Source organism: Phyllostomus hastatus, unplaced genomic scaffold (genome assembly GCF_019186645.2).
Source record: "Phyllostomus hastatus isolate PE091 unplaced genomic scaffold, TTU_PhHast_1.1 phas_contig_148, whole genome shotgun sequence".
NCBI lineage: Eukaryota > Metazoa > Chordata > Mammalia > Chiroptera > Phyllostomidae > Phyllostomus > Phyllostomus hastatus.
In genome coordinates this window covers 4,927,468-4,950,183 of record NW_025333607.1, presented here as the reverse complement: position 1 = coordinate 4,950,183, position 22,716 = coordinate 4,927,468, and the positions used below count along the sequence as shown (strand labels likewise).

Sequence of the window (22,716 nt, the reverse complement as noted above, 5' to 3'; positions counted from 1 at the left end):
TGGAGCGCTGGTCCGCGTCCGTCCGGTGCGCCGCTGCGCGTGCCCTTCTCCCCACCCGCCTGGCACAAGCATCCCTCCCGCAGCCCTCCCACAGGTTAGTGTGAATGCAGACGGCAAAGCTCCTTCCCTCCCTCCAAACTTTGCTCCCCCCACCCGCTCCCGGTCCGTCTCTTCAAGGCAAGCACCTTCTCTCTCACATGGTTTCATCTGAGGGATGTACATAATTTAACAGTAAGTTATTTAATTATATTGCTTCGAATTCCCATTTGTCAGCACACACAGACTGTTGCTAGTGAAGTATTCTCATTTTTAAAAGCAATTTTTAAATTTATTTTTGGGGGGGGGAGAGAAACATCAGTTTGTTGTTCCACTTATTTATGCATTCATTGGTCGATGCTGACCGGGGATCGAACCCACAACCTTGGCACACTGGGACGATGCTCTAACCAACTGAGCTACCCAGTCAGGCAGAAGGACTCCCGGTTTTTGATGGGGAAGTGTGAGAGGAGGGAGTGAGAACTCTGATGGGGGCCTGCTCACTGGCAACCCCGAGACGGAGTCACGAATGGACTATTGTTCTCCTCCTGAGGCAGGACCATCCTCGTGGACTCTGGACAAGGAGGGGATGGAGCTTAAAGAGAAAAATGCTGCCACCACTTGAGTTGAACACACACACAAGATTCGTCCAGGTTTGTTTTTCACCTTCGGCCTTTGCCGCCCCTGACCACCACATCTGTTCTCCCAAGGCCAACGGCGCTCGTTGGGTTGCTGAGTCACCGTGCCCTTCAGGATGACCTGGCACAAGAGAAATTTCCCGAGGGTTCGGGGGACCTCCAGCCTTGAGGGCATCTGCTTCCCTGGAGCCTTAGAGGGTAGCTGTTTGGAATCCCAAGTTGAAGGTGGGATGTCGTGGTCGATGCAGCCACCATGATGGGCCACGGCTGTGGCTTCTTCAGATCTGCCCTTTGAGGCCACTGCGCTCAGCTCGGTTTGGCTGTTCCTCCTTCTGGGCCAGCAGATGCTCTTCCGGGTGAAGATGGGTGTCTGCCTTCTCCTGGACTTAAACTGAATTCCTCAGTACCTTACAGGTTTTAAGAAAGTTGCTGGCTTTTTTCTTTATTTTATCCATTTTTCTGTACTGCCCTCAGTAGGAAAGGTTAGTCTCGATGACCTCACATGTGACTACAAAAAATTTAACCAGGAGGAATTATGAAAAGAGGGGATTTTTAAACAAGATTTCATTTATTCATTATTAGAGAAAGGGAGGGAGAGAGAGAGGGAGAGAAACATCAATGTGTGGTTGCCTCTCGTGCACCCCCTACTGGGGACCTGACCCACAACCCAGGCATATGCCCTGACTGGGGATCGAACTGGCAACCCTTTGGTTTGCAGGCAGAGGGGATTTTTAAAAATTGCCTAATACATAGGGCAGGGCAAAAGGAGGTTTATAGTCGGGGGTATACAAAGCAGAGTTCATTGTATTATTATTTAACAATTATCTTACTATTTTCCAGGCAAATAACTGTGAACTATTTTGCCCTGTCCTGCCTATTCAGTGTGCCTCAATACTCCACGGGCACCAGGACAGGCACATTCCACTGTCTGCACGGACAGTTATGGATGTGCATGCATCTGTAATACACATCAGAGCTACCTCAGTTATGTTATCCAGTCTTCTGTATCTTTCCATAAGTTTCTGTCACTTGGTTGGTCATCCACTGCGAAGAGTTGCATTTCCTACCCCTACTGGGTTTCTACTTCTTATCCAAGTTCCTTTTATTTTTTCTTTATGAGTTTTTTTCTGAGTTAATAGACAACATTTATAGGTTGTATCACCATGGTGAATTTTGGCCTTTCCTGTCACAAATGTTCTTGATCCTAATGATTTTCACCCCAATTCGTCTGTGTTTAATATTAAACCACAACCTCTGCTTTGTTTGCGTTTGTGTAACATTTTCACTGGTTCTTTTATTTTCAGCTTTTCTGGGTCAATGTGTTTCAGCTGGTCCTCGAAGTTTGGTGTCCAGACAGATGTCTTTGATCATATTCTGTCATCACGGTTTATGTTATTATCTAATTTTATTGTTTCTTTGAATCTTGAACACATTGCACTGTGGTCTGATTATAAAATCATAAAGAAAATATTATAAAGGCATAAATCATAAGACAATATCGCAAATTTGTTGCGATAAATTTAAAAACAAACAAAATAGGTGATTTCCTATAAAAGTACAACATACTAAAACGAACTCATGAAGAAAGAAAAGAGAGGAATATACCTATAACTGTTAAACACACGGAATCAGTAGTCCCATAGCTACCCACACGTAAGAAACTAAAAACTCCAACAAGAATGATTCACAAAAAAAGAAGAAGAAAGGTGAAGGGAAATGAAGAGGAAGAGGCGGCATGAAGAAGGGGAGAGACAGGAAGAGACAGCACACGCAGCCACGTGGGAGGGAGGAGCATTCCACGTGCGACGCCACCGCTGTCCGTGGGAGTCCTCCACGCTTCACAGTCGTGTGTGTGGGAATGTGGGTCTACTTTAGCTTACTGCAGTCCTGACTTGTTTGCTTCCCAAATCTGAGGATTCATGTCACTCATCAATTTTTAAAAATTCATAGTATTTTCCCTTGAAATTATGTTTCTCCCAATTTGTTCTGTGCCTTCTTCCAGAAACTTCTTCTGGATTCCTGGTTGGCATCTTCCATTCTGTTCTCCATGTCTCTTTACCTTCCCGAAGCAGTTCCCGAATCTTCAGCTTCCTCTGTTGCATTCCGGTCAATTTTCTTAGATTACTTTCTAGTCGAGTTGTGTGTAATTGATTCCCTAATGTATGTGTTATATTATACATCCAGTGACTATATGAATTTATTTTTACAAGCTCTATGTATCATTTTTTTCATAGTTTCTTGACCTTATGGTTTTCTTTCTTTTTATATGACTTTTCATTCTAAATGTATGTCCAATTTGATTGTCTAATCATCTGGAGCTTCGGAGGGTCTGAATCTGTGGGTTGTTTGCTGACCCTTGCTCATGAAGAATGCTTTTCTCAGCCCTGGCTGGCGTAGCTCAGTGGATTGAGCATGGGCTGCGAACCAAAGTGTCGCAGGTTCGATTCCCAGCCAGGGTACATGCCTGGGTTGCAGGCTATAACCCCCAGCAACCGCACATTGATGTTTCTCTCTCTCTCTCTCTCTCTCCCTCCCTTCCCTCTCTAGAAATAAATAAATAAAATCTTTAAAAAAAAGAATGCTTTTCTCTGTGTTCCGTAGCATCGGATCGAGTGCTCATTCCACTGGGTGTTTAACTGTGGCCTCCTGGAAGGTCTGTCCCTTGAAAATAACCTTCCACTTGCTTCTGTCAGTTGCTCTTGGGGTCTTGGAGACCAGCACCACTGTTATGCTGCTTTCTCAACTGGAGGAGTTCCAGACGTGGGCGGTGTCATTCTGATCAGCACGGGGCACAGGCGCCGTGGAGACCGGCTCCCGTCTGGTCTCTGGCCGAGGGTTCGAGCTTCCCTGTCATCCGCCCTGCTGGGCGTTCGCTCCCTCCCTGAGCGGGAAGCTCAGTGAGGAAGTCTCAGTTCTCACTCCCCGCCTCTGCAGGGCTCGCCACCTAGCCTGGCGTGGGTTGCCACATCTCAGGCCCAGATGCCCGAGACCTACAACCCTGGCCACCTCCGCCGACAGCAGCCGTGGACCTGCTGTTTTCTGCTCTCTCTCCGCTTCTGGTCCTTGGGAATCTTCTGGCTTTCTTGCTGTGCTCACATCGGGATTGAGAAGAAACTTCACTCTCTGTCATTTCTGGGCACTGCTAACAGGAGTAACAGTGTTAATTAAGCTCTCTCTAATCTGCTATATCTCTAGAACGAACAATTTCTGAGCCCCAGTTTCCTAAAGGAAAAAAAATACTACGTATACAATGCATTTTTAGATGGAAAAACTGAATTCAACTCCGCTTTCTTCATCTCACGCTCTCAAAGCCGGCCAGGCTTCCCCCGCCCTCTGCATGAGGACCCGAGCGGGGCGGACCTGGAGCCGGCCTCTTCCTGCATTTGTATTCCCTCAGCTCTTCCCCGGGCTGCTCCGCTCTCCGCAGAGAAACTATACACACAGCCAGTGAGGGCACTGTGCTCCGCCTCCCGACATGTCCGATTTCTAGGACTCTGTGAACCTACATGTGCTCAGAGGCAGCCAGGAGGCAACTCTCCCGGCCAGGCACGTTACTGGGAAGGTCAACTGCCTGAAAGCCTGCTGGAGGCCTGTGGCGAAAGAATGCCTGGTGCACTGGTACCCGCCATCCTGCGTTGTTATGACAACATACTCACCATATGAATATGCAGTAGCAGGAGCTAAGCATGAATACATCAATGAATAAATGCAGGTCTGTTGTATTCTTTCAGAAAGATGGAATTAGTTGATAGACCTTTCCCTGTTTCTCCATTCAGTGTAACCAAGACTCTGGATAGGACATAGAGTGAAAACACCTTCGAAAAGGTGATGGGAGGAAGGTGCAGTATCTAAGGACCATGGGAGGCAAGGAAGGGTGCCGAGGTCAGTTCCCCGGGTTTTATTGTTGCTTCATATACCCCAGAGATGGGCGCCCAGAGATGCCAACAGCAGCAGCAAAAGCAAAACAAAACAAACAAAAAAACCAAACCTCAAACAAACCCAAAACAACAGAAACCCCAGCAAAACCTTACTTTAGTTTCTAGCCTAAACATCAAGAAAGGAGCGGGCTGCCTAGACAGAAAACTTCTAGTCAGTAACCTCTCTATCCCAACTGGCCACCCCTCCCCACACCAGCAGAGGCTGCACAGGGAACCCGGCTCCCTCCCACCAGGCAGTGACGGGGCGCCCCTTCTCGGCCTACTGGGATGGCGCTGGGAGGGCTCAGTGCACAGCGCGTGTCTCCATTACTTCCTGGGTTAGGAACACCACGTGGGCAGGAGTGACGAGGTGCTCCTCCTAACCCCTCCCTTCCAGAGGCGTATCACTGAAGGTGGAGGCAGGAGGCGGGACTCCAACCCCAATAAGCAAGCAGGGACCACCCCCATCTCAACGCGAACAGAGGCCAAGTGGGGAACTTGGGCCTCTGACCCCACTTGGAAGTAACAACACCATGGTCCCCTGTCTCCCGCCAGAGCGGTGTCAGGGAGCCAGATGACACAGAAGGGCTGAATAATGCCCAGAGGCTCGTAACTTAATACCCAGAATGTTGTTATTATTAGTATAAAAATACTTGTCATTGTAAGAAATGGGAAGATCTCAAACTAACTGATAAACGACAACTGACAGACCCCAAAGCTGGTGACAAGGAGCATTATTTGACAACAATCACAAAATGCTTCAATAAGCAATGAAGGCAGTCTTCGGAACAGATGAATTGTGGTGAGCGAGCCAATCCAAGAATTAGATAACATGTGCTTCCTTTTATGTAACATTCTTAAAGTGATGAGATCATAGGGACAGAGAACAGATTAGTGATGGGCAGGAGCTGGGTGGGGGCGGGGCCGGGGAGGACAAGGGCGGCTTATAAAAGGGCGGCGGGAGAGATCTGTAGGGCGACGAAAATCGTGGCGGTGTCAACCTCAAGGTTGTGATAGTTTTGCAAGATGTGAACACCTGTTACATGCGCAAAGGACGCACTGGGGATCCCTTGGTATGGTTTCTCTCAACTGCATGTGAACCTATAATTAGCTAAAAATAACTCATTGAAAAATCTCCATGGCTAATAGCAGGTCTGAATTTAGCAACTGTAATGCATTCACGGGAGAGTCTCATCTCTGATCCTAACTTGCCTTGCTCTCACATTGGCACTGCTTCTCCTATTTCAGCAACAAAAAAAAAAATCCAGCATTTCAAATACAGAATATGACGTCCAAGCATTCATTCACCGGAAAGCCATATATATTTAGGGGGTGAAAAGTGTTCCTCCTCGTTCTGCATACGCAACTAATAAAAATAGCAATAAAAAATTCAAGTTGCGTGCAGTCGGGCAAAGAGTGAGCCCAATGGAGAAGTGCGTACATGGAGATGCAGGGTTGTAACTGACTCGTGAGGATTAAATGAACAGGATCTGCTGCTCTTTGCCCACCTTTAAGGTGCCTGATTGAAGGTTTTGACTTCAGGGTGCTCCATCTTTCTGGTACAAAGAGACCCGGTGTCATTATTTGGCAGAGTTCTATGTAGCGTGTGGGTGAAATTTCTCCTGGGGATGAAGGCTTTTTTTTATCAGTTACCAGTGGCATGCTCAGAATTTGGGTCAGGATGATCCCCATACAAAGCAGAAGAAACACCCATCCCTGACCATGGGAAGGCAGCTACCTGTGCAGGGCCGCAGCGACACACTCAGCCCTGATGAGTTACCCCGGGGCCTTCCTTTTCATGGCCACTTGTCCCAGGAGAGACAGCAGCTTGAGAAGACAAAGTCTCCAAACGCGAAGTCATTCATCCCTGGATGACAGCGTCTCATAAAACCACACCAGCAACATTTCCACCCAGATGGACTTCACCTTTCCTCTATTTCATTCACTCCCAAAGCATAACACTGTGCTTTGCTTGCACTTGACCTTAAAATCTGTTACACATCAAGCTCCACTAAAATGATGCTCCCCGTTCTACAAGCATCTCGAGGCACCTTGTCAATCAAATCATTTACACCAACTAAGATTATTAACGAGGAAATAGCTAATGTGCAAGCGTGGTATCTCCTGTTTGCATTTTTTGATGATGGCGTACCTTCTGCCAAAGAGTTCGGCCTGGCAACATCACGCTAGCAGTAAGGCAGGGGGCCTGTGACCTTGCAGTTAGGCCTAATATCTGTTTCTAACTTAGTTTATAATTTATTACACCGTTTGAGGAGTATATAGGAGAGAATCACTTAGTTCTTCTGATACCCACTTTCTGAGTGCATAAAACGGCAACTGAAGATAGAACAGGGTTTTCAGTAGGAGATTTAAATACAGAGCCGTGCTTATGAATGCTTATTGCAGAACGAAACAAAGAATCGCTGTAGCCTGTGATAGGCCAGTCCCTCAAGGGGAGGACAGATGACACGGGGTGAAGAGAAACTAGTTCCGGTATCACTGCATCAGCCCAGCTGGGTATAGATATTTTTTAATGCAGCAAAAGGAATAGTGTTTTTTTTTATTCTGATAGTAAGTTGCAAAATGAGTTTTCAAATTCTAAACTAGACTGTGTCGAATCCTGGCCCCAGGAGCACAGGGCCAGTGGTCAACAGGGTCCTCCGATCGTCCCCGCCTGTCCCCAAAACAGCCCTTTGACAGCGGTGAGAAACCTACAAGGTTCCCGAGTGGCTCTCCTGCACCGATGATAACTTTAGCTAGAAAGCTAGGATTCTATCATTTTGGATTGCTCTTAAAATCGGGCTCTAAAAAAGCTTCATTTTCTATCCAAACAATTTCCTTTAAAATTCACCAAGAACTTTCTCGCCTTCCTTTCTCCCCAAACTCAAAGTATGCCTCTCTCTAAAGCCTTCCTTGTCTCAGGGGAAAAAGTTCCAGCTGTACAACCTTCAATTTTTAAAATGTCCCATAGCAAAACACAGTAAAATAGAAAAGAAATGCAATACGCTATATTGTCCTTATTTTTATCAGGTATTCTCTTTTCCTAATTACTATTAGTGACTGTTATTCCATCTCTGGTCATTTTTTATTTAAACACTCATGGAGGGGAGCGTCGGCCTACTCCACCGTGTTTACAGAAAGGCAGACAGCGATCCGGACACGAAAGGGGGCACCGGTGACGGCAGAACGCTTCCAGAGTGACAAGGACTAAAAAGGACTTCTTCCCACTTTCATTCAACGTATCAGTTTCTTCAGTCAGTCAAGTCCGCTGCGGACCGGGCAGTGGCAACCACACGGGAAGCCTGGGCCAGGCGTGGCTTCCACTAAGTCAAGCTCGAGTCAGTCTTGGGAAGACGCTTTGTGAAATAAGACGCAAGAAGCCCTACCCGATACCTAGAAGGCTAAGGAATGATTTTACCGAGAGCCCCAAATGCAGAAGCCCCCCAACCCAAAGTGGCCTTCCCCGTGCCGACTCTGTCAGTGGCGGGGAGACCGTGGCCAGAACACGCACAGAGCGTGTGGCCCGTCACGGGGAAGCACGTAAACCCCCTCGCCGTGTGCGCTGGAGCCGCGCTGCACAAGGGTTCGAGACAAAGCAGGTTTAATGGCTGAATGCTGCCTGCCGACCTGCGTTTAGAATAAGCCAAGCCCATCTCCAACACTTGCCCACCAGCTGGAAGAGCGAAGGCTCTCGGCCAGCCCTGGCCCTCCTGGACTCACGCGCCCGGCACCGTCCTTGGACCTGATGCAGGCACAAAGCCGCGCTTCGGGGTGACCTTGAGGTGCGGAGTCAGCAGCACTGACAGCTGGGAAGCAGGTGGGCAGGCTGGACTCCCTCCTCCTGCAGGTGCGCGGTCAGCTTCGCTACTCGGCACTTCTCGAATTCTCTGACGGCTCGGCACCGCCAGGTAACAGGCCCGGAGTAAAATCATGCACCGCGGCACAATGAGTAGCAAGCTCAAACCAGTGCTATTTGAAAAACTCAGCTCGCTGGAGTTCCTCCAAAGCGGCAGCCTTCCGGAATACATTTGCATAATCGCTCGTCTTCACACCTGAGGTGTCAAACCTCACCCCTGGGGACGTGCGCGTGTGAGAGCTTTCTCATCTGTCAGCAAGGCAGCGGGACGGGACCGAGTGCGCCACTTAGTTTCGCAGACACAACAGCACCTGCCGCAGACCTGGAGCTCCAGGCGGAGAGATCCGAGGCGGGGAGGGACCTGGGCGCAGGGCCCCGGGGGCGGGGCAGGCTCAAGCTCCAGGTCTGCCTCTCAGGCACAGAGGGACCGCGGGGGACATGCACTGGGCACCTGCTCTGGCCTTCTAGACTCTTCACACCCGCAGACGGCCTCGTGGTAAAGGTCTCACCTTTGTGCTGGCGGAAAGGTGTGGGGGGAGGACCCCTCCGTAAAGCCATCACCCACTCTTACTAGGAGTCTTCTGCTTCTCAGGGACAGAAAACCCAACTGGAACGGCTTAGCAAAGTGTCGAATTCAGTGACTCCCATCTGCACGGTGGCTCGGGCCAGCTGGGCTCGGGGGCTGGGTGGTGTCACCAGGACCCATTCTCCGTGCCCCACGGCCCTGCCCTCCTCCATGGGCAGCGTCCCTGGGCCAGTCCTCACCGCGCAGGGACAAGCGGGCTGCCGGCGGCGCTGGGCTTGCATCCCATGCGGTGGGGAACGAGGATTCTCCTTTCCCGCGGGTCTCCCACACCCCAGAGTCCCACGCAGAAGCAAGAGGTCTCCCGGACCCTGGGTGTCACCCCTCGTCTGGCCGTGAGCTGGCCCTTTCGGCCAGAGTCTCACTCGCTTGTCTGTTTCCTGCTTCCCTGCACCGGGAGTCCAGGAAACCCTTCCGCGCCAAGCCCAGCTTTGCTGGAGTGGGACAAGACCAGAGGCACCGATACTCAACGCTGGAGCTCCTCAGCTCCTCAGCCTGTCTTGACTGCCCCCGCTCGGCCCACCATTCCCTTATGCACGGCTAGGAATGATTCTTGCCTGTGCAGCTTCACTTCTGTTTCGTTAGGGAAGTTCAGGACCTGGACCATGTTCCTACCCCGGTGCTGTGCTGCGGAGTCCCAGGACGCCCTGCCGTTCCAGCCCGACCTGGACGTGTGGCAGCCAAGCCCTGTTGAACTCTAGACACCGCTTTTACCAACAGACACGTACGTAATCTCAAAGTGACTCCCGAGAATTCTTAAACTCCTCAGAGTTCTCACTTCACATGTGCATCCAAACAACGCTGTGTCCCTTCTAGGGGGGATCCCCAAAGCTCCCAGGAAAAGTGAGGGACTTCCTGATCCCTTTCAAAAGCCGCTCTGGCCTCCCGCAGCCACACCCGAAGGGATGGCGGCCCTCATGCCTCTCTGCCTGGGCCCAGAGCTGCTGGGACCGCACCGAGCCACAGCACGCCACCTGGGCCTCGGGAAGGGGTGGCCCCACTCTGACCCGCTGCTCCCTGGCTTGGGGACACTGGGGAACACCAGGAAGTCCCTTCAGGAACTTGGGAGAACAAACTGAGAGCAGATGGCTCCCCCGGACCTTGCGGACGGCCCATCATCTCACTCTCTGACAGCGGAGACGGGGCTCCTAGCTTGTGAGCCTTTGGCCTCCTGTGGTCCAATTGCTGCCATGCGGACGCTCAGCCTAAGGGTTTGAAAAACGGTCCTGGGCGAGTGGGGCTGGTTCTGACCTCCCAGAGGTCTGGCGTCTGCTTCTGAGGAGCAGTGGGAAGGTGACAGGGACACAGTGTGTCTCAGAGCCCCGTACTCTCCTGTTCCTGGCGGGGGCTGCAGATCGCTGCCCTGAGGGACTGAGGGGAGCCACCCTGGCGCCCAGCCTCGGGCCCTGGCTCTGGCCGCCTTCGCTTCCAGACAGGGCTCTTGGGAAGGCACCCCTATTGCTGGCCCCGAGCAAACGAGCAAACGTGCTAACTGGTATTCACGCATTCGCGGGTGTGTGGTGTTGGCCGGCAGTGGGAGGCAGGGGCGGGGTGGGGGGAACGGAGCGTTTCAGAGGCTTCGAGACACGGTGGGACTGGCTCGGGGCTGGAGGAAGACCAGACCCGGGTCAGCATCTTGGCTCTGCCGTGGACTTGTTCTGTGACTTTGGCCAAGTTACTGACCTTCCCTGAACTTCCTTTTCCTGATCCTTGAAAAGAAAAAAATGAAATTCTACTTTCAGAGTGCATGCAGGGACGAGCACGACTACATTTGAGGATGTCTCGAGAGTTCGATAAACACAGAAGGGTGCGTGTGGCGCCCCGCTGCGACCACCCTGTGGCCGCCTCGCTCCCACACCTTCATCGTCACCGCGAATGACAGCGGAGCGGGGCCCACACACTCCCGGGGGGTCGGAGCTCTTAGAGCCCCAAGACGTGTGATGCAGGAGTCTGTGCCTTTTACCTCCACAGTGACTGAGCATGTCTACGTGCTTGGAACGCGTACCCCCCATAATTTTAGGGCGCTTCATCACAAGTTGAAAACTACAAACCCCTCCCTTGCGTAACTGCACATTTTCATTACAGTGAGGCATTTCCCTGCTAACCCACACGCCGTACTCACTGCCTGCTTTGTCGTTGAGAAAAAAAATTGCCTTTAGAGAAGCGTAATGCTTCAAACAAAGATTTTGCAGGCCATCTTTTAAACAGCTGTCCTGAAAAAAAATCCTCTCCACGCTGAAAAGGGTGAAAAATAAAAGGCAGCGGAGGACTTCCTTCTCTGGCTGTCAAACCGAGTCCGGCAGCCCCGGCTCTGAACGGCTTGCTGTCACGAGCAGGCCCAGAAGGAAGACCAGGTGGTGGTGACAGCCACCCCATCCGCAGGTGCACGCGTGACAGGCCTGGACAGATGAGGAGAGACACTGAAATCGGCCCCGGGGGCCGGGAATGCAGCGTCAAAGCCCCGAGCTGGGAGTCGTGGAGGAGACGTCAGTTTCTGATTTTCCGTGAAACACACACAAGGCTGGACAGGAGAAGACCTGGGTCGGCCGCACTTTGATAAAATAACCGGGAGGCTTTAGACTTTAAAGGGCACAAAAGAGAACGGGACATCTGGCTCACGGGGTGTCACAGGCCCCTCCACTGTCGGTGGCATCTGGAGCTGGCTGCGGTGGAGGCGGGCAGGTCAGCCCCAGGACCTTCCGCACGGGGGCGGCTCAGACGCCCGAGGTCTAGGCCGCCTCACACAGAGCACAGTCGGGGCTGCTGCGCCTCAAGGATGGACAGCGAAGGGAAGGACAGCTGCCTTCCAGCTGCGGAAGACGTGTCTGCAGCAAGGGGACGCTGGCTGCTGAGCGCCACCATCAGCGGGCGGGTCCAGGGGACTGTGGGATCCAGGTGGCCCCACGAGGAGATTTAGCTTGGTGACGAGCCCACAGTGTGGCAGACAGAGCTCAGCAGGGCTGCCCGGTGAGGCGAGGGGTCTGTGCCACCCTGAGGAGGGAGGGGCTACGGGTACAAGGGGGCGGGGTGGGAGGCTTCTGTCATCCCAAGGGTCCAGCTAGCCTCACGTCTATTTTACAAACCCCGGAAGGGGCTGGGAGGTAATACAGTACGGCTGATGCAAACCCACTGAGACCAGCTGAAATATTCTGATCACATGTTTTGTTGCCCGGTAAACCACAACACAGTGGTGCTTTGGAGAGCCTGTTTTTCCCCGAAGGTAGCTGCGGTGCTCACGGAACAGAGCCGGGGGCCGTGACTGGTGGGACCGCTCAAGACACGCAGCACCTGCTCCGGGCGAGGGGTGCTGCCCGCACCTCAGAGTGTGCCAGCTGCGTGGTGTCAGGGCGGATCTGACCGTGTCCCGGTGTTCCCACATACACAGAACATGTGTAGACATAACTGAATTAAAAGCTGAATGACAGCCCTGGCCAAATAGCTCAGTTGGTTAGAGCGTTGTCCCAACACCCCAAGATTGTGGGTTTGATCCCCAGTCAGGGCATAGACAAGAGTCAACCAATGAGTGCATCAGTAAGAGGAACAGCAGACCAATGCTTCTCTCTCTCTCTCTCATCAATCAATAAAAAATATATCTAAAAGTTGAATGAGAGGAAATAGAAATATGGGGGAAGAGAACAAAATGGGGGGACTGAGGACAGACCTGGGGGGCAGGGGCGACCTGCATGTTCAGCGCAGGGACCCCACGCCTCGCCTGGTATTCGTGACCTTGGGACGCACAAAGACACTGCCGTCCCATTTCACAGGTGACTTCACTGAGGCTCACAGGCTGGATAATTTCCCAAAGTCCAATACCTAGTTGAACAAAGGGGCTGGGACTTAATCAAGGTCTATCTGACCACAAAGCTCAACTTACAGATGAACCGTTGATAAGGGACCCGAGACTTGGAAAACTTTAGCTTAAGGTAAAAAGTTGTAAGTCTAGCAAGTAATGTGTATGTTAAAGCTTTTGTTTCAGAAACTACAGATGAAGCCCATCCTGGCTCCTGGGAAAACAGCCGATCTCCTGGGGCACTGCTTGAGATTACTGCCTGGGGCCAAGTGAAGGCATCCCAGCCTTGGTGTTCCAGGGAGAGACAGACGACCACCGCCCCTGGGAACAGCTAACCACCCAGGACAGGAATGCTGCAGCTTCGCTCACCTAATCCTCCCTGCATCTCAGAGCCCTCACCGTACCCGGTTTACTCCCTGGTACAAGAACGGTGGCCTGGAAAGAAAAGGCAAGATGGTCTGTTAGGGTATGAACCCGCCATCTTCTCGGATCGCTGGCCATCTGAATAAAGCGCCCATAAAGATTCAATCGCTGTCATTGCTTATTGGGTTTGGTAGTGACAAGCAGCCCGAGCGCTGGTGTCTTTTCTGGCTACACCGTCATCGCCTCAGGAAGAGCTGAGGGTTAGGTGACACTAATTACCTCCTTGCTGCCAAGGGTGGGACCGAGGATGCAGGGTGCGCAGCTGATGCTTTGCAGCGACGCAGACCGATTCCCACTGGTCAACGCCGAGCCCCAGGCCCTCACAGAGATGTTTCATGTACATTTGCTGACAAAGATGATGCCCAGAATGATTTAACGACTTAAAACCAACCTGGAGAATGTGGCAGGAATCATGAGAGCTGAGCTTGCCTCTCAGGTGGCTGTTATATACGTCTCCTTACAGCAATGGTATTCCGGATTTTACAGAAGGTTTCTGATGTATCCCAACAAAGTCAACGTGAATGGACTTTTCATTCTTTAGGGCTGCAGAGAGTTAACTCCTTTAGATCCAAGGCATTTTCTGAGACACCCGGGACATGAGTCAAATACTTTCCAGCCCCAGCATACATTTCATCTTAATAACCGAGTTGGGTGATTCAGTGGTTGTTTATATATAAAGAGAAGGATGATGAGTCACACTATCAGAATGTGTTTCCAAAGCTCTTTAAAACGCTCTGCCGTGCGGGGATTTGTAAACATGGGCACCGTTACTGCGGCCCGTCTGCTGGCGCGGCCCGTGAGTTCGAGGGAGGCTCCGGGCAGCACCCATCAGGACAGGCTTCAAAGCCCTGGCTTGTCGCGCGAACAGCAGCGCAACAGGGAACTTGCCAACGACGGCAAATAAAGCCCAGGTTGCAACTCCCCTGCCCTTTTACACAGCATTGTTGGGCTTAATTCCCTGGAGGAATGGTTACAGAACACCTACTACGTGCATGGCCCGTGGAGTCACAAAGACGGGAGATGAGCACGCCCAGACATGGGGGTGAGTATGGTCTATCCTGCTCCTGGGCGGGGGAACGGACTGACGGCCACCGAGCGAGTTTCCTTTCCCGAGACGGCTGCGACACGGCACGTCCTAGTCTGCACACCCTTCTCGGACCTCACCTCTCCTCCCTCCGGAGGCGGGATCTAATGCCCTCCCTTTGACCACGGGTGGGTGTGGGTGGGAGTGAGAGGTACAGGGAAGGAAGGACAGAGCCCGAGGAAAACCCGAGATACTCGATGTGCGAAACAGCGGCTGAGGGAGAGAGGCGACCGGGCGGCTGAGATGGAGGCTGGGGGAGTGCTGTCCAGCAGGGCAGGCTCCGGGCACTCGGGGCTATTTAAATTTTAGCTCGTTGAGATGAAAGAGCATTAAAAAGGCAGGTCCCGGCCACGCTAGCCCTGTGTCATTAGACACATGTGCCCGTGGGACATTTCCATCAGCACAGAGTTTGTGGGACAGCGCTGGCCTGGGTGGCATCTCCCCTCACTCCTCAGTCAGCAGCGCGCTCCACGGGCTTGGCAGAGGGGACGTGAGCTGGCCCTGCGAAAGCCAGAGGCAGGGGTGAGTTAGGAGGCCGGGGACAGCGGAGCCCTCTGCCCCAGGGAGGGAGGGGCGGCGCTGGGGAACAGGACCCGAGGCGGGTTTCAAGGCATCCCAGGCCGGGAGGAGACTGGGCATTGCTACAGGGAGCTGGCGATTCACTCAGCGGCTCCTGAGAGCATTAAAGTGGTTGCATTACAGTGGAGAGCTGGCTGCAGACTTGAGAAAATTAAAGCCGGCTTATAAACGCCTGAAAGAAATCCCAGAGCACTAGAAAGGGAGGGAAGTGGGGGTGGGGGCGGGGGGCTCCAGGGAGGGGACTGTAAGTGCCCTGGCCACACGGCGGGGACTCGTGCTCACCAAAGCTCCAGTGGAGTCTTGTAGCCAAACCTTTAAGGTGATGGCACAACTAGTGAACAAAGAAGCCGTTACATGAACTGACGGCTCCTCCGTATCAGACTGAACAGAGGCCGGACCCACGGACGGACACGCTCAGGTACGAACAGTAGAAGCTACGAGAACTTGAAATGAAACTCAACAGTGTGAGATGGACAGAACGAGCTTCCCAGAGCCATCGTGGCGTCCAGATGAGATTGCCTGCCCCTGCCTTCCCTGGTGCCCACTCTGCGCTCTGATGCCTCACACACGCTGACGGCAGACCTTCAGCTGGCTGAGTTCTGCATCGGGAACTAGCCCCTGCCCTCCCCCCGGAAGGGGCCTACACATTTTCTCCAACTTGGCTCCTTCAAAGAGACTGGTCCAGGCTGGACATCCTCACGCAGGACTCCCACCCACAGGCAGGCTGCCCAAAGGTGCCCCCCACCCCCAACACGTAATAGGCTGCTCAGCTGAGGGCCACAGCAGAATCGGTCCCTCACGAGACTGAATAAAGATGCCCAGAGCTTGTTCTGGGAGCCCACTCGGAGTAATGCACGTGCACCCCGAGTCGGACCTGCAGTGCGGGCTGGGCCTCAGAAGGGAGGCGGCTGAGTCAGGGAGCACGTCCCTGCCCTGCCCGGCGTGAAGCCTCCCACAAAGAGTTCTCCCATCCCCTTTCTACCGGGGAAGCCAGAACCCTTTCCAGCTGAATGGAGGAGGTACGTTGCTTCTATCAAGTCCTCCCGGGCCAGAAAGGCCCGTTCCCAACTCATCCGAGAACAGGAGACAGAAACAAATCCTTTGCATCGACGATCGAGTTTAAAGTCGAGTGTACTTTCCTGCAGTGAAAAGCAGGAGAGAGACCACACCTCTTACTTCAAAGCGTTTGCACTTCCCGGAAGCACGATTTCCAGACTTCCCACAAGGTCCCTGAAATCGCTCCTCCCCACAAAGTGTATGGACCCGCCTTGCCGGCCCTTCACTTTCACTCTCTGGCTCTGGAAGTGGGCACGGCGTCTCTCTAGACAAATGCGTAAGGGGACACTTCTCCACGCGTGGACTTCAGGACGACTTTACTTGTCCTGAATGAAGCCCAAGGCTCCGAGGACATCAGACCTGCCAGAAGCACCAGGCCCCGACCTCCTCGCGGTCCCAGCACCGGCTGCCTCGGGGGCTCAGGCTTGGTTCCTTTTCCCCGGGCACCCCTACCTGGGAGCGCGGGGGTGGGGGAGGAGGGTGATGCATGCAGCCATGGTGGCAACTGTCAGCTGCACCACTAGGGGCGGAGACTGGCACGCAGAGGTCAGAGGGGAATCCAGCACCACAGGCTCACGCACCAGGAGCTTCAGCTGCGCCAGGCCCTGGTCCAGGAGCGTCACGTCTGTGAGCTCATGAACTCACCCCCTCCCCTGTCATGTGCCCCATCTAACGGAAGAGGAGAGAGGGGCCTGGGGCGGGCCAGCGTGGAGTGGTGGAGGAGAGGTGCGAGCCCAGGCAGGGGGCAGCCCCGCCGCCGGCCCAGAAGGGTGCTCGCTTTAGTTCACCCAAGCGTCTGACGGGAGAAACGGACGTCACAGCTCTCCCAACTTAAGGTCGGCCTCCTGGCGATGCAAAGGGTGAGTCATGAAGGGGCGGAGCCGTGCACAATGCAGACGTCTCACAGGAGATGGGCCGGGGTTTACGTAGCAAAGCACAGGTACGGCTGGAGAATTCGGGCGCGTGCAGCGAGAGACGCCCCTGTCCTGCTGGAGCAGCAGGGGCTCTGGGGCCCTTTCCCGCACACACTGCCAACACCCCGTGGAAACCACTCAGGGACCCACTGCTCCTCTCCTCCTGCCTTCCCACAGAACATGGCCGCCCCACTCCGCACCGCTTGCCGGAGGACGCGATGGATTGCCGGCCGATCCGAATGGCCCAGGAGTGCATCTATCACGTCCTATGCATGTAATGGGGCTCAGGGACACGGGTGCCCTCTTTCACGTTGAACTGCAATGTGTGCGTGTAACACAAGTGCGTGACACGCATATTGAGAATGCTCCCAGAGGGAAGGTGTGCCATCCCAGGCCCGTCCCAGTGTGTCAGATGCCATGGCGACGGCCTCGGACAACCTTTCTGGGGAAGGCAGTGACTCACATTCGCAGGGGCAGCTCGCTGTCCTCTGCAGCTGCTGAAACCCAGACTAGCGCCCGGTGGCGGCCGGTGCAATCGATCCCTCACGTTGTCAGGAGCTCCGAACTCCCTGTGCTGGTCCCTGAACTGGGCAGGCACCCAGGACACACATGCTCTGTCACCCCCACCTCCCTCCCACCACGGCCAGCCAGGCGCGCAGAGGAACGCCACCTCGGGGCCCGCCGCCGAAGCACAGAGCTCAGCGAGCACAAGCCCGCGTCCACGCGGGGCCTTACTTGTAGTTCTTCTCCCAGAACTTCACTGGCCGGACGTAGGAGGTGATGAAGAGGACGCTCCCGAGGAACGGGCTCAAGGGCGTGGAAAAGGTGGCCGTGGCTGCCGTCTGGAAGAAGAGCAGGGCGGAGTCTGGGGGTTTCGGGTTAAGGCACAACGTTTCCTCCTTGTTCTATTTCTAAATACCTTGGAAGATTCTGACCAGTTTACATCACAGCCATTCTCAGGTCAAGCAAAGAAGGGAGGTCAGGACCCTGCTCACCCTCCGCGTCCATATCTGGGGCTATAAGCCTTCCAGGAGCACCCTGCACGGCCTCACCTCACCCCCACGGTATCAAACGATCCTCGTAAAACCCCCAGCGGTCTCAGTGTGATTCACGGCAAAGGTCTGGTGTCTCAGGTTTGAAAACAACGGCTTCTTTTCACCAAGATGTCCTTAGCTGAACGAAACACATAGTGGAACATTTACTAAAGTACGGAGTCACTTTATAAATAAATAAAATTAACCTGTACTTTTTACAGTAGTGGCACTGCTTGGGAAGGCAGCAGCTCTGTGGAATCTTTCCCCACTATTCAAACAAATACATATTTTTTATTACAAATTGAACGCAAATGGCTCAAGTCACGTCTGGGTTATAAGCCAAAAATACAACACGTGGAGCCCCAGCCTGTGGTGGCCCCAGTGGAGTCTCGGCACTCCGTGTGGGTTTCTCACCCACTCGTGTGCCTCGCTGTCACGCGCCCCAGTTGACCAGAGATGGGACTGTTCAATATGAAAAACGGCACGGCTGGAACTTCTGGCTGAAAGCCCAACTGGTCTCCGGAAATCTGGAGGAGGTGCCAGGAGGGCTGGTCCCTCTGCGTCCCATTTCCAAGCCGAACATAGAAGTTACTCAGGCTCCAAAGTGCCTGTCGCCCCTCCCCAGTGGCCTGGCTCAAGTTATGTGACGGGTGGAGGCGCAGGTGGGACCGCCAAGCCCCACTTACACGCAAGCGCAGAGAAGGGAGGGAGCCCGGGGCCGTCCACGGGCACCTCCCCACCCATTCTCACAGGTTGAAGCTCAGCTTTTTCCTTCCAGAGCGACCGTGTCTTCATATTTTCCTTGTCATCGACACCTTCAGGTGTGAAATGACATCTCCTTTGTTGAAAATCCATGCTGGTGTTGAACCGTTCGGGTACCAAGTATCTACTGCGCTACAATGTAAATCCAATGCCTTTGATTTTGACCTCGGTTCAAACGGAGAACTTCAGAAAACAATATGCTACTGTGATAGCTATTATCACCCATCAGTGTCCTGCTCACCCCAAAGCTGAAAATATCTAAATACCCGGGTCTCAAAATGCTCCCAATAAACGATGCCCCTCAGGGCAGTGCATGGGGGGTATCGTTGAGCGAAGGTGCTAAAAAGATGTGGGAAGGCAAGGTGTGGTGGTAGGGGGGCTCCCTAGTGGGAGGCAGGGAGGGGGGCGTGGAGGAGGGGCACCTCACCCATGGCGCCGGGTGACAGAGGCCACTGGCCATGGGTTTGCAGGAGAACCAGGACGAAGCCAAGCGCAGCAGGGGCTGGGCAGGACGCTGGAGGGGCTGGAATGGCTCCTCTTTTCAATTCCCAGCATTTCCCCAAAGATTCTGTTTTCCATTTGACAATGCCAGGAACAATTATCCGGAAATCAAGGAGTAAGTGAGGAAAGTAATATTAGGCTATAAATAAAGTTCATTGTGGCAGGGAAGGAAAGGAAACTGAATAGGTCAGCGGCAGGGCAGAAATGAACAGATGACCTCCGAGGTCATTTCACTCAGGGAGGGCCGATAAAGAGATGGAGCTCGCCGGGGCGAACACGTAAGGCTGTGCCCGTGATCGCTAGGGCAGGGCCAAGAAACGGGGACCCGAGACAGCGGGCACTTGCAGCCTCTTCATTCCCCACAGAGCGCCAAGAGGTGACCTGACAGGTCAGGGGTCACACCCGTCAGCAGAAGCGCAAAGGGAGCAGAAAGCAGATGACACCCCGACACACACATTTAACAGGTAATCTGGCTGAGCCTGCCGAATCATCAGAAGGTAGTGTGGTCTTGCTTGGTCTCTGCACCCACCGAAAGGGTGAACGTTCTTGTCTTCCCTGGGGGGTCACACGCTCGGAAACTGACAGGGGGAGCCACTGACTGAGGGAGAAAACACGCCGAAACCGGAAAAAGCAATTTACTAAACAGCGCCCTGCTGGCCTGAGAGCTAATTCAATTTCAGAACAGAGAAAATTAGTCCCCTCTCAACGCCAGGATGGAACCCACAGCTTCTTAATAGAGTGATAAAATAATTAACATTTCGAAATTGCTTGAGATCCAGAGCTGGCTGGTGTTTTAGGAACCTGTTCGCTTGGTCTTGGTGGCCCATATACCGTTTCCTAAGCCACCTGTCCCATGATACCCTGCTCTGCGCGAGGCTGGACGTCACACGGCGACCTCCGCCCTTACAACGGAGGACCCAGGGTGGGAGGAGTCCTTGGATGTCCGAGGGGAGGGGAGCTGAACCAGGTCACGTGACCGCAGTGGTCGGCCTGCAAGACCCCTCTGAAGGGAGGAGGTGGGAGTCGCGGAAGAGAGAGTTTTAGGCGCAAAGCGACTGCGTGTCCCCAAGCAGAACTACCGCCCGTCCTGATGGTGTTTGGAGCTACCACACACGCTGCTGTCTGAGACACACGCTAACGCTGCTTTTACTCCTCGGGAAGCACCGAGTGCTGGACGCGAGGAGCCTGTGTGGGGGCACTCAGCACCCGCACAGGACAGACCGCTGTGGGAAAGGCACGTCTCCAGGCCGGCCGTAACTCAGCAGCAGAATTACGAGCAGTCATTACAGTCACCGAACTCTCCCAACAAGGCACGCCTGGCTGCAGGAAGGGCTGCAGGTGCACCTGAGACCAAAGCTAGGACACCACCACAGGTTTTGGATTCTTAGCGCAGCCCCTCTGCCGCAAACTGGCACCCATCTAATAATTTGCATTTACTGCACAGCCTTTAAATTGCAGAAGGGGTGCCTCAGACACACTTCAGAAATAATAAACACCGCCCCACTCTCGCACCCCACTGTCTTTGTCTGAAGGGACTGTTTAGAAAAACTGAAATTACCGGTGTTACAGAAAATGACCGCGGTCAGAGGAAAGGGTGGTGCCGCAGTTTTTCCTCTGCGTGTTCTGCCAAACCACCTTGAAAATCTTTAGAAATAACAGTGCGGCTCTAAGAATAGGAACGCAGAACAACGTGCATTGTGAGGCCGGCTCTTGGTATGCTAGAAAAAAATAGGTATTTTGGAGCATCGAGTTTATTACAGAATTTGGGAGAATCGAATACTTGAATAAGCACCCACACACACACGGGAGCAAAGGAGAACAGGAGGGGGGCGGAAGCCCCCAGGAAAAGCAGTCCAGTCTCTGCAGTTTCATTGGTGGGGGCTGCGGGGTGCACCCACAGTGAGGGCGGTCTCTCTTCCCGACCCCCAGGGGGCTCCGGGCGGTCCTCCCAGCTCAGCAGATATTCTGGATAAGATGCTTCTGAAGGCCACACAGATGCCAGGTACCCTCCTGATGTGAATCCTGCACCGAGAACGCTGTGGCAGTCTGCACAGGTCCCTCACCCACTGGACCAGGTCCGCTCACCTGCACACACAGCGTGTGTGGCTGGCAGCGCTCTCACCTGGAGCTCGGCGCCTTCCGGTTCTGCACCGAAAATGCAGGGCGTTGTAATTGGTCTCCCCGGCATCTTTGCCTGCGGCCCTGCCTTGGCCGTCCAGTTTTAAAACTTACATTGGCTTGAGAACTGTAGTAACATAAACAATAAAGTATTCTAAACATAAATTGAGAGGATATGGAATAAAAAATATTGGCTTGACTCTTGTCCTTTTGAAATGCTGCTTGTTAGTGAACAGCCCACAGCACATAAACTCTGAGAGAAACTGGAGGCCCTTCTAGCCAGCCCCTGCCGGCCCTGGCTGGGGTCCCACCATCAGGCCGTGCAGCTTGGAGGCAGTTTTAGGGGTGGTTCCTCCCTCTGGGGCTCCACCACTGCTGCTGGTGCTGCTCCTGCTGCGGGTGGTGGGGGAGTCCCCAGGGCAGGCTAAGGGCTGGGTGGGGTGGGGGGGGGTGGCGGTCCTGGACTCCGGGCCAGGTAGGGGAGTGGTTGGTGGTCCTTGGCTTCAGACTGGGTGGAGGAACGGTCATCCTCACTGCCATCCTGGCGGGGGGAAAGGAAGGTCATCCTTGAATCCAGGCTGTCTGGCGGAAGGATTATCCTCGCTTCCATGCTAGGTGGGAGACGGGGCATCCTTGACTTTGGGTTGGCGGGGCGACTGGCAGGCTTACTGGTTTTCTGCCCTGATGCCCGAACGCCCCAGTCTGTGGAAAGGCTGATGCTGGGGTGGGGCAGGGTGGGGCCTCACTCGAACAGCGGGGCCCTCCGTCTTGCTTTCTGTGGTGCGTAGGATCAGAAACGGTCACATGACCATTTCAGGGCCATTTCAGGGCCGCACACCGTGACATCCTCTTCCTGTTACTGACTCCTGCATCTCCTGCCGCTTCAGCCCACGGTCCTCCATTATTTCTGTTAGCCGGGGGTCTGTGCCACCCCAGGGCGGCTCGCGGAGCGGCTCCAGCGCCCTTTCCTGGCCGAGTGGACCCGTGGATCATTCATTACGTCTTCCAGGGCCATTCTTTGGCTGGGGCCAACAGTCATTTTTTTTAACAGTTTTTGACACTCTAGAGTTATAAATATGGTCCATGGGACCACCCATTCAGAATCTGCCGCTCCGGTTCCCCGAAGTCCTCCCTGCAAATGGCAGTTTCCCATCACCATCTAGTAGAAAGTGACCCCCAGGCTCCAGGCCTCCGCCTTCGGGCCGTCACGGGGCTGGAACTGCAAGACTTCAGGGGCCATGCGGGCGCTGGGGCCCCAGAAGGTGTGCAGTTAACGGTCTGAGAATTCCAAACTGCCAAAGTCTGTCAGTTGGCTGTGCAGCTCACTGCCAGAAGGGTGTCCTCCGGCCTCAGGGCCCCGGGCGGGATTCCCGGCTGGTGACAGCACCGCACGGCTGGTATTAGTTGCTGGGATGTGGCTCGGGC

At 53.8% G+C, this 22,716-nt stretch overlaps 1 protein-coding gene across 1 annotated transcript in view; it reads right to left on the bottom strand.

Annotated features, from left to right (window-relative positions):
• The window catches only part of PCNX2 (pecanex 2), a 205,288-nt gene that overhangs the window by 47,119 nt on the left and 135,453 nt on the right, over positions 1-22,716 (bottom strand). The window contains exon 23 of the mRNA XM_045817984.1: positions 17,612-17,741. Within this exon, the coding sequence (XP_045673940.1) occupies positions 17,612-17,741 (130 nt within the window). The remainder of the gene's footprint in view (positions 1-17,611; positions 17,742-22,716) is intronic.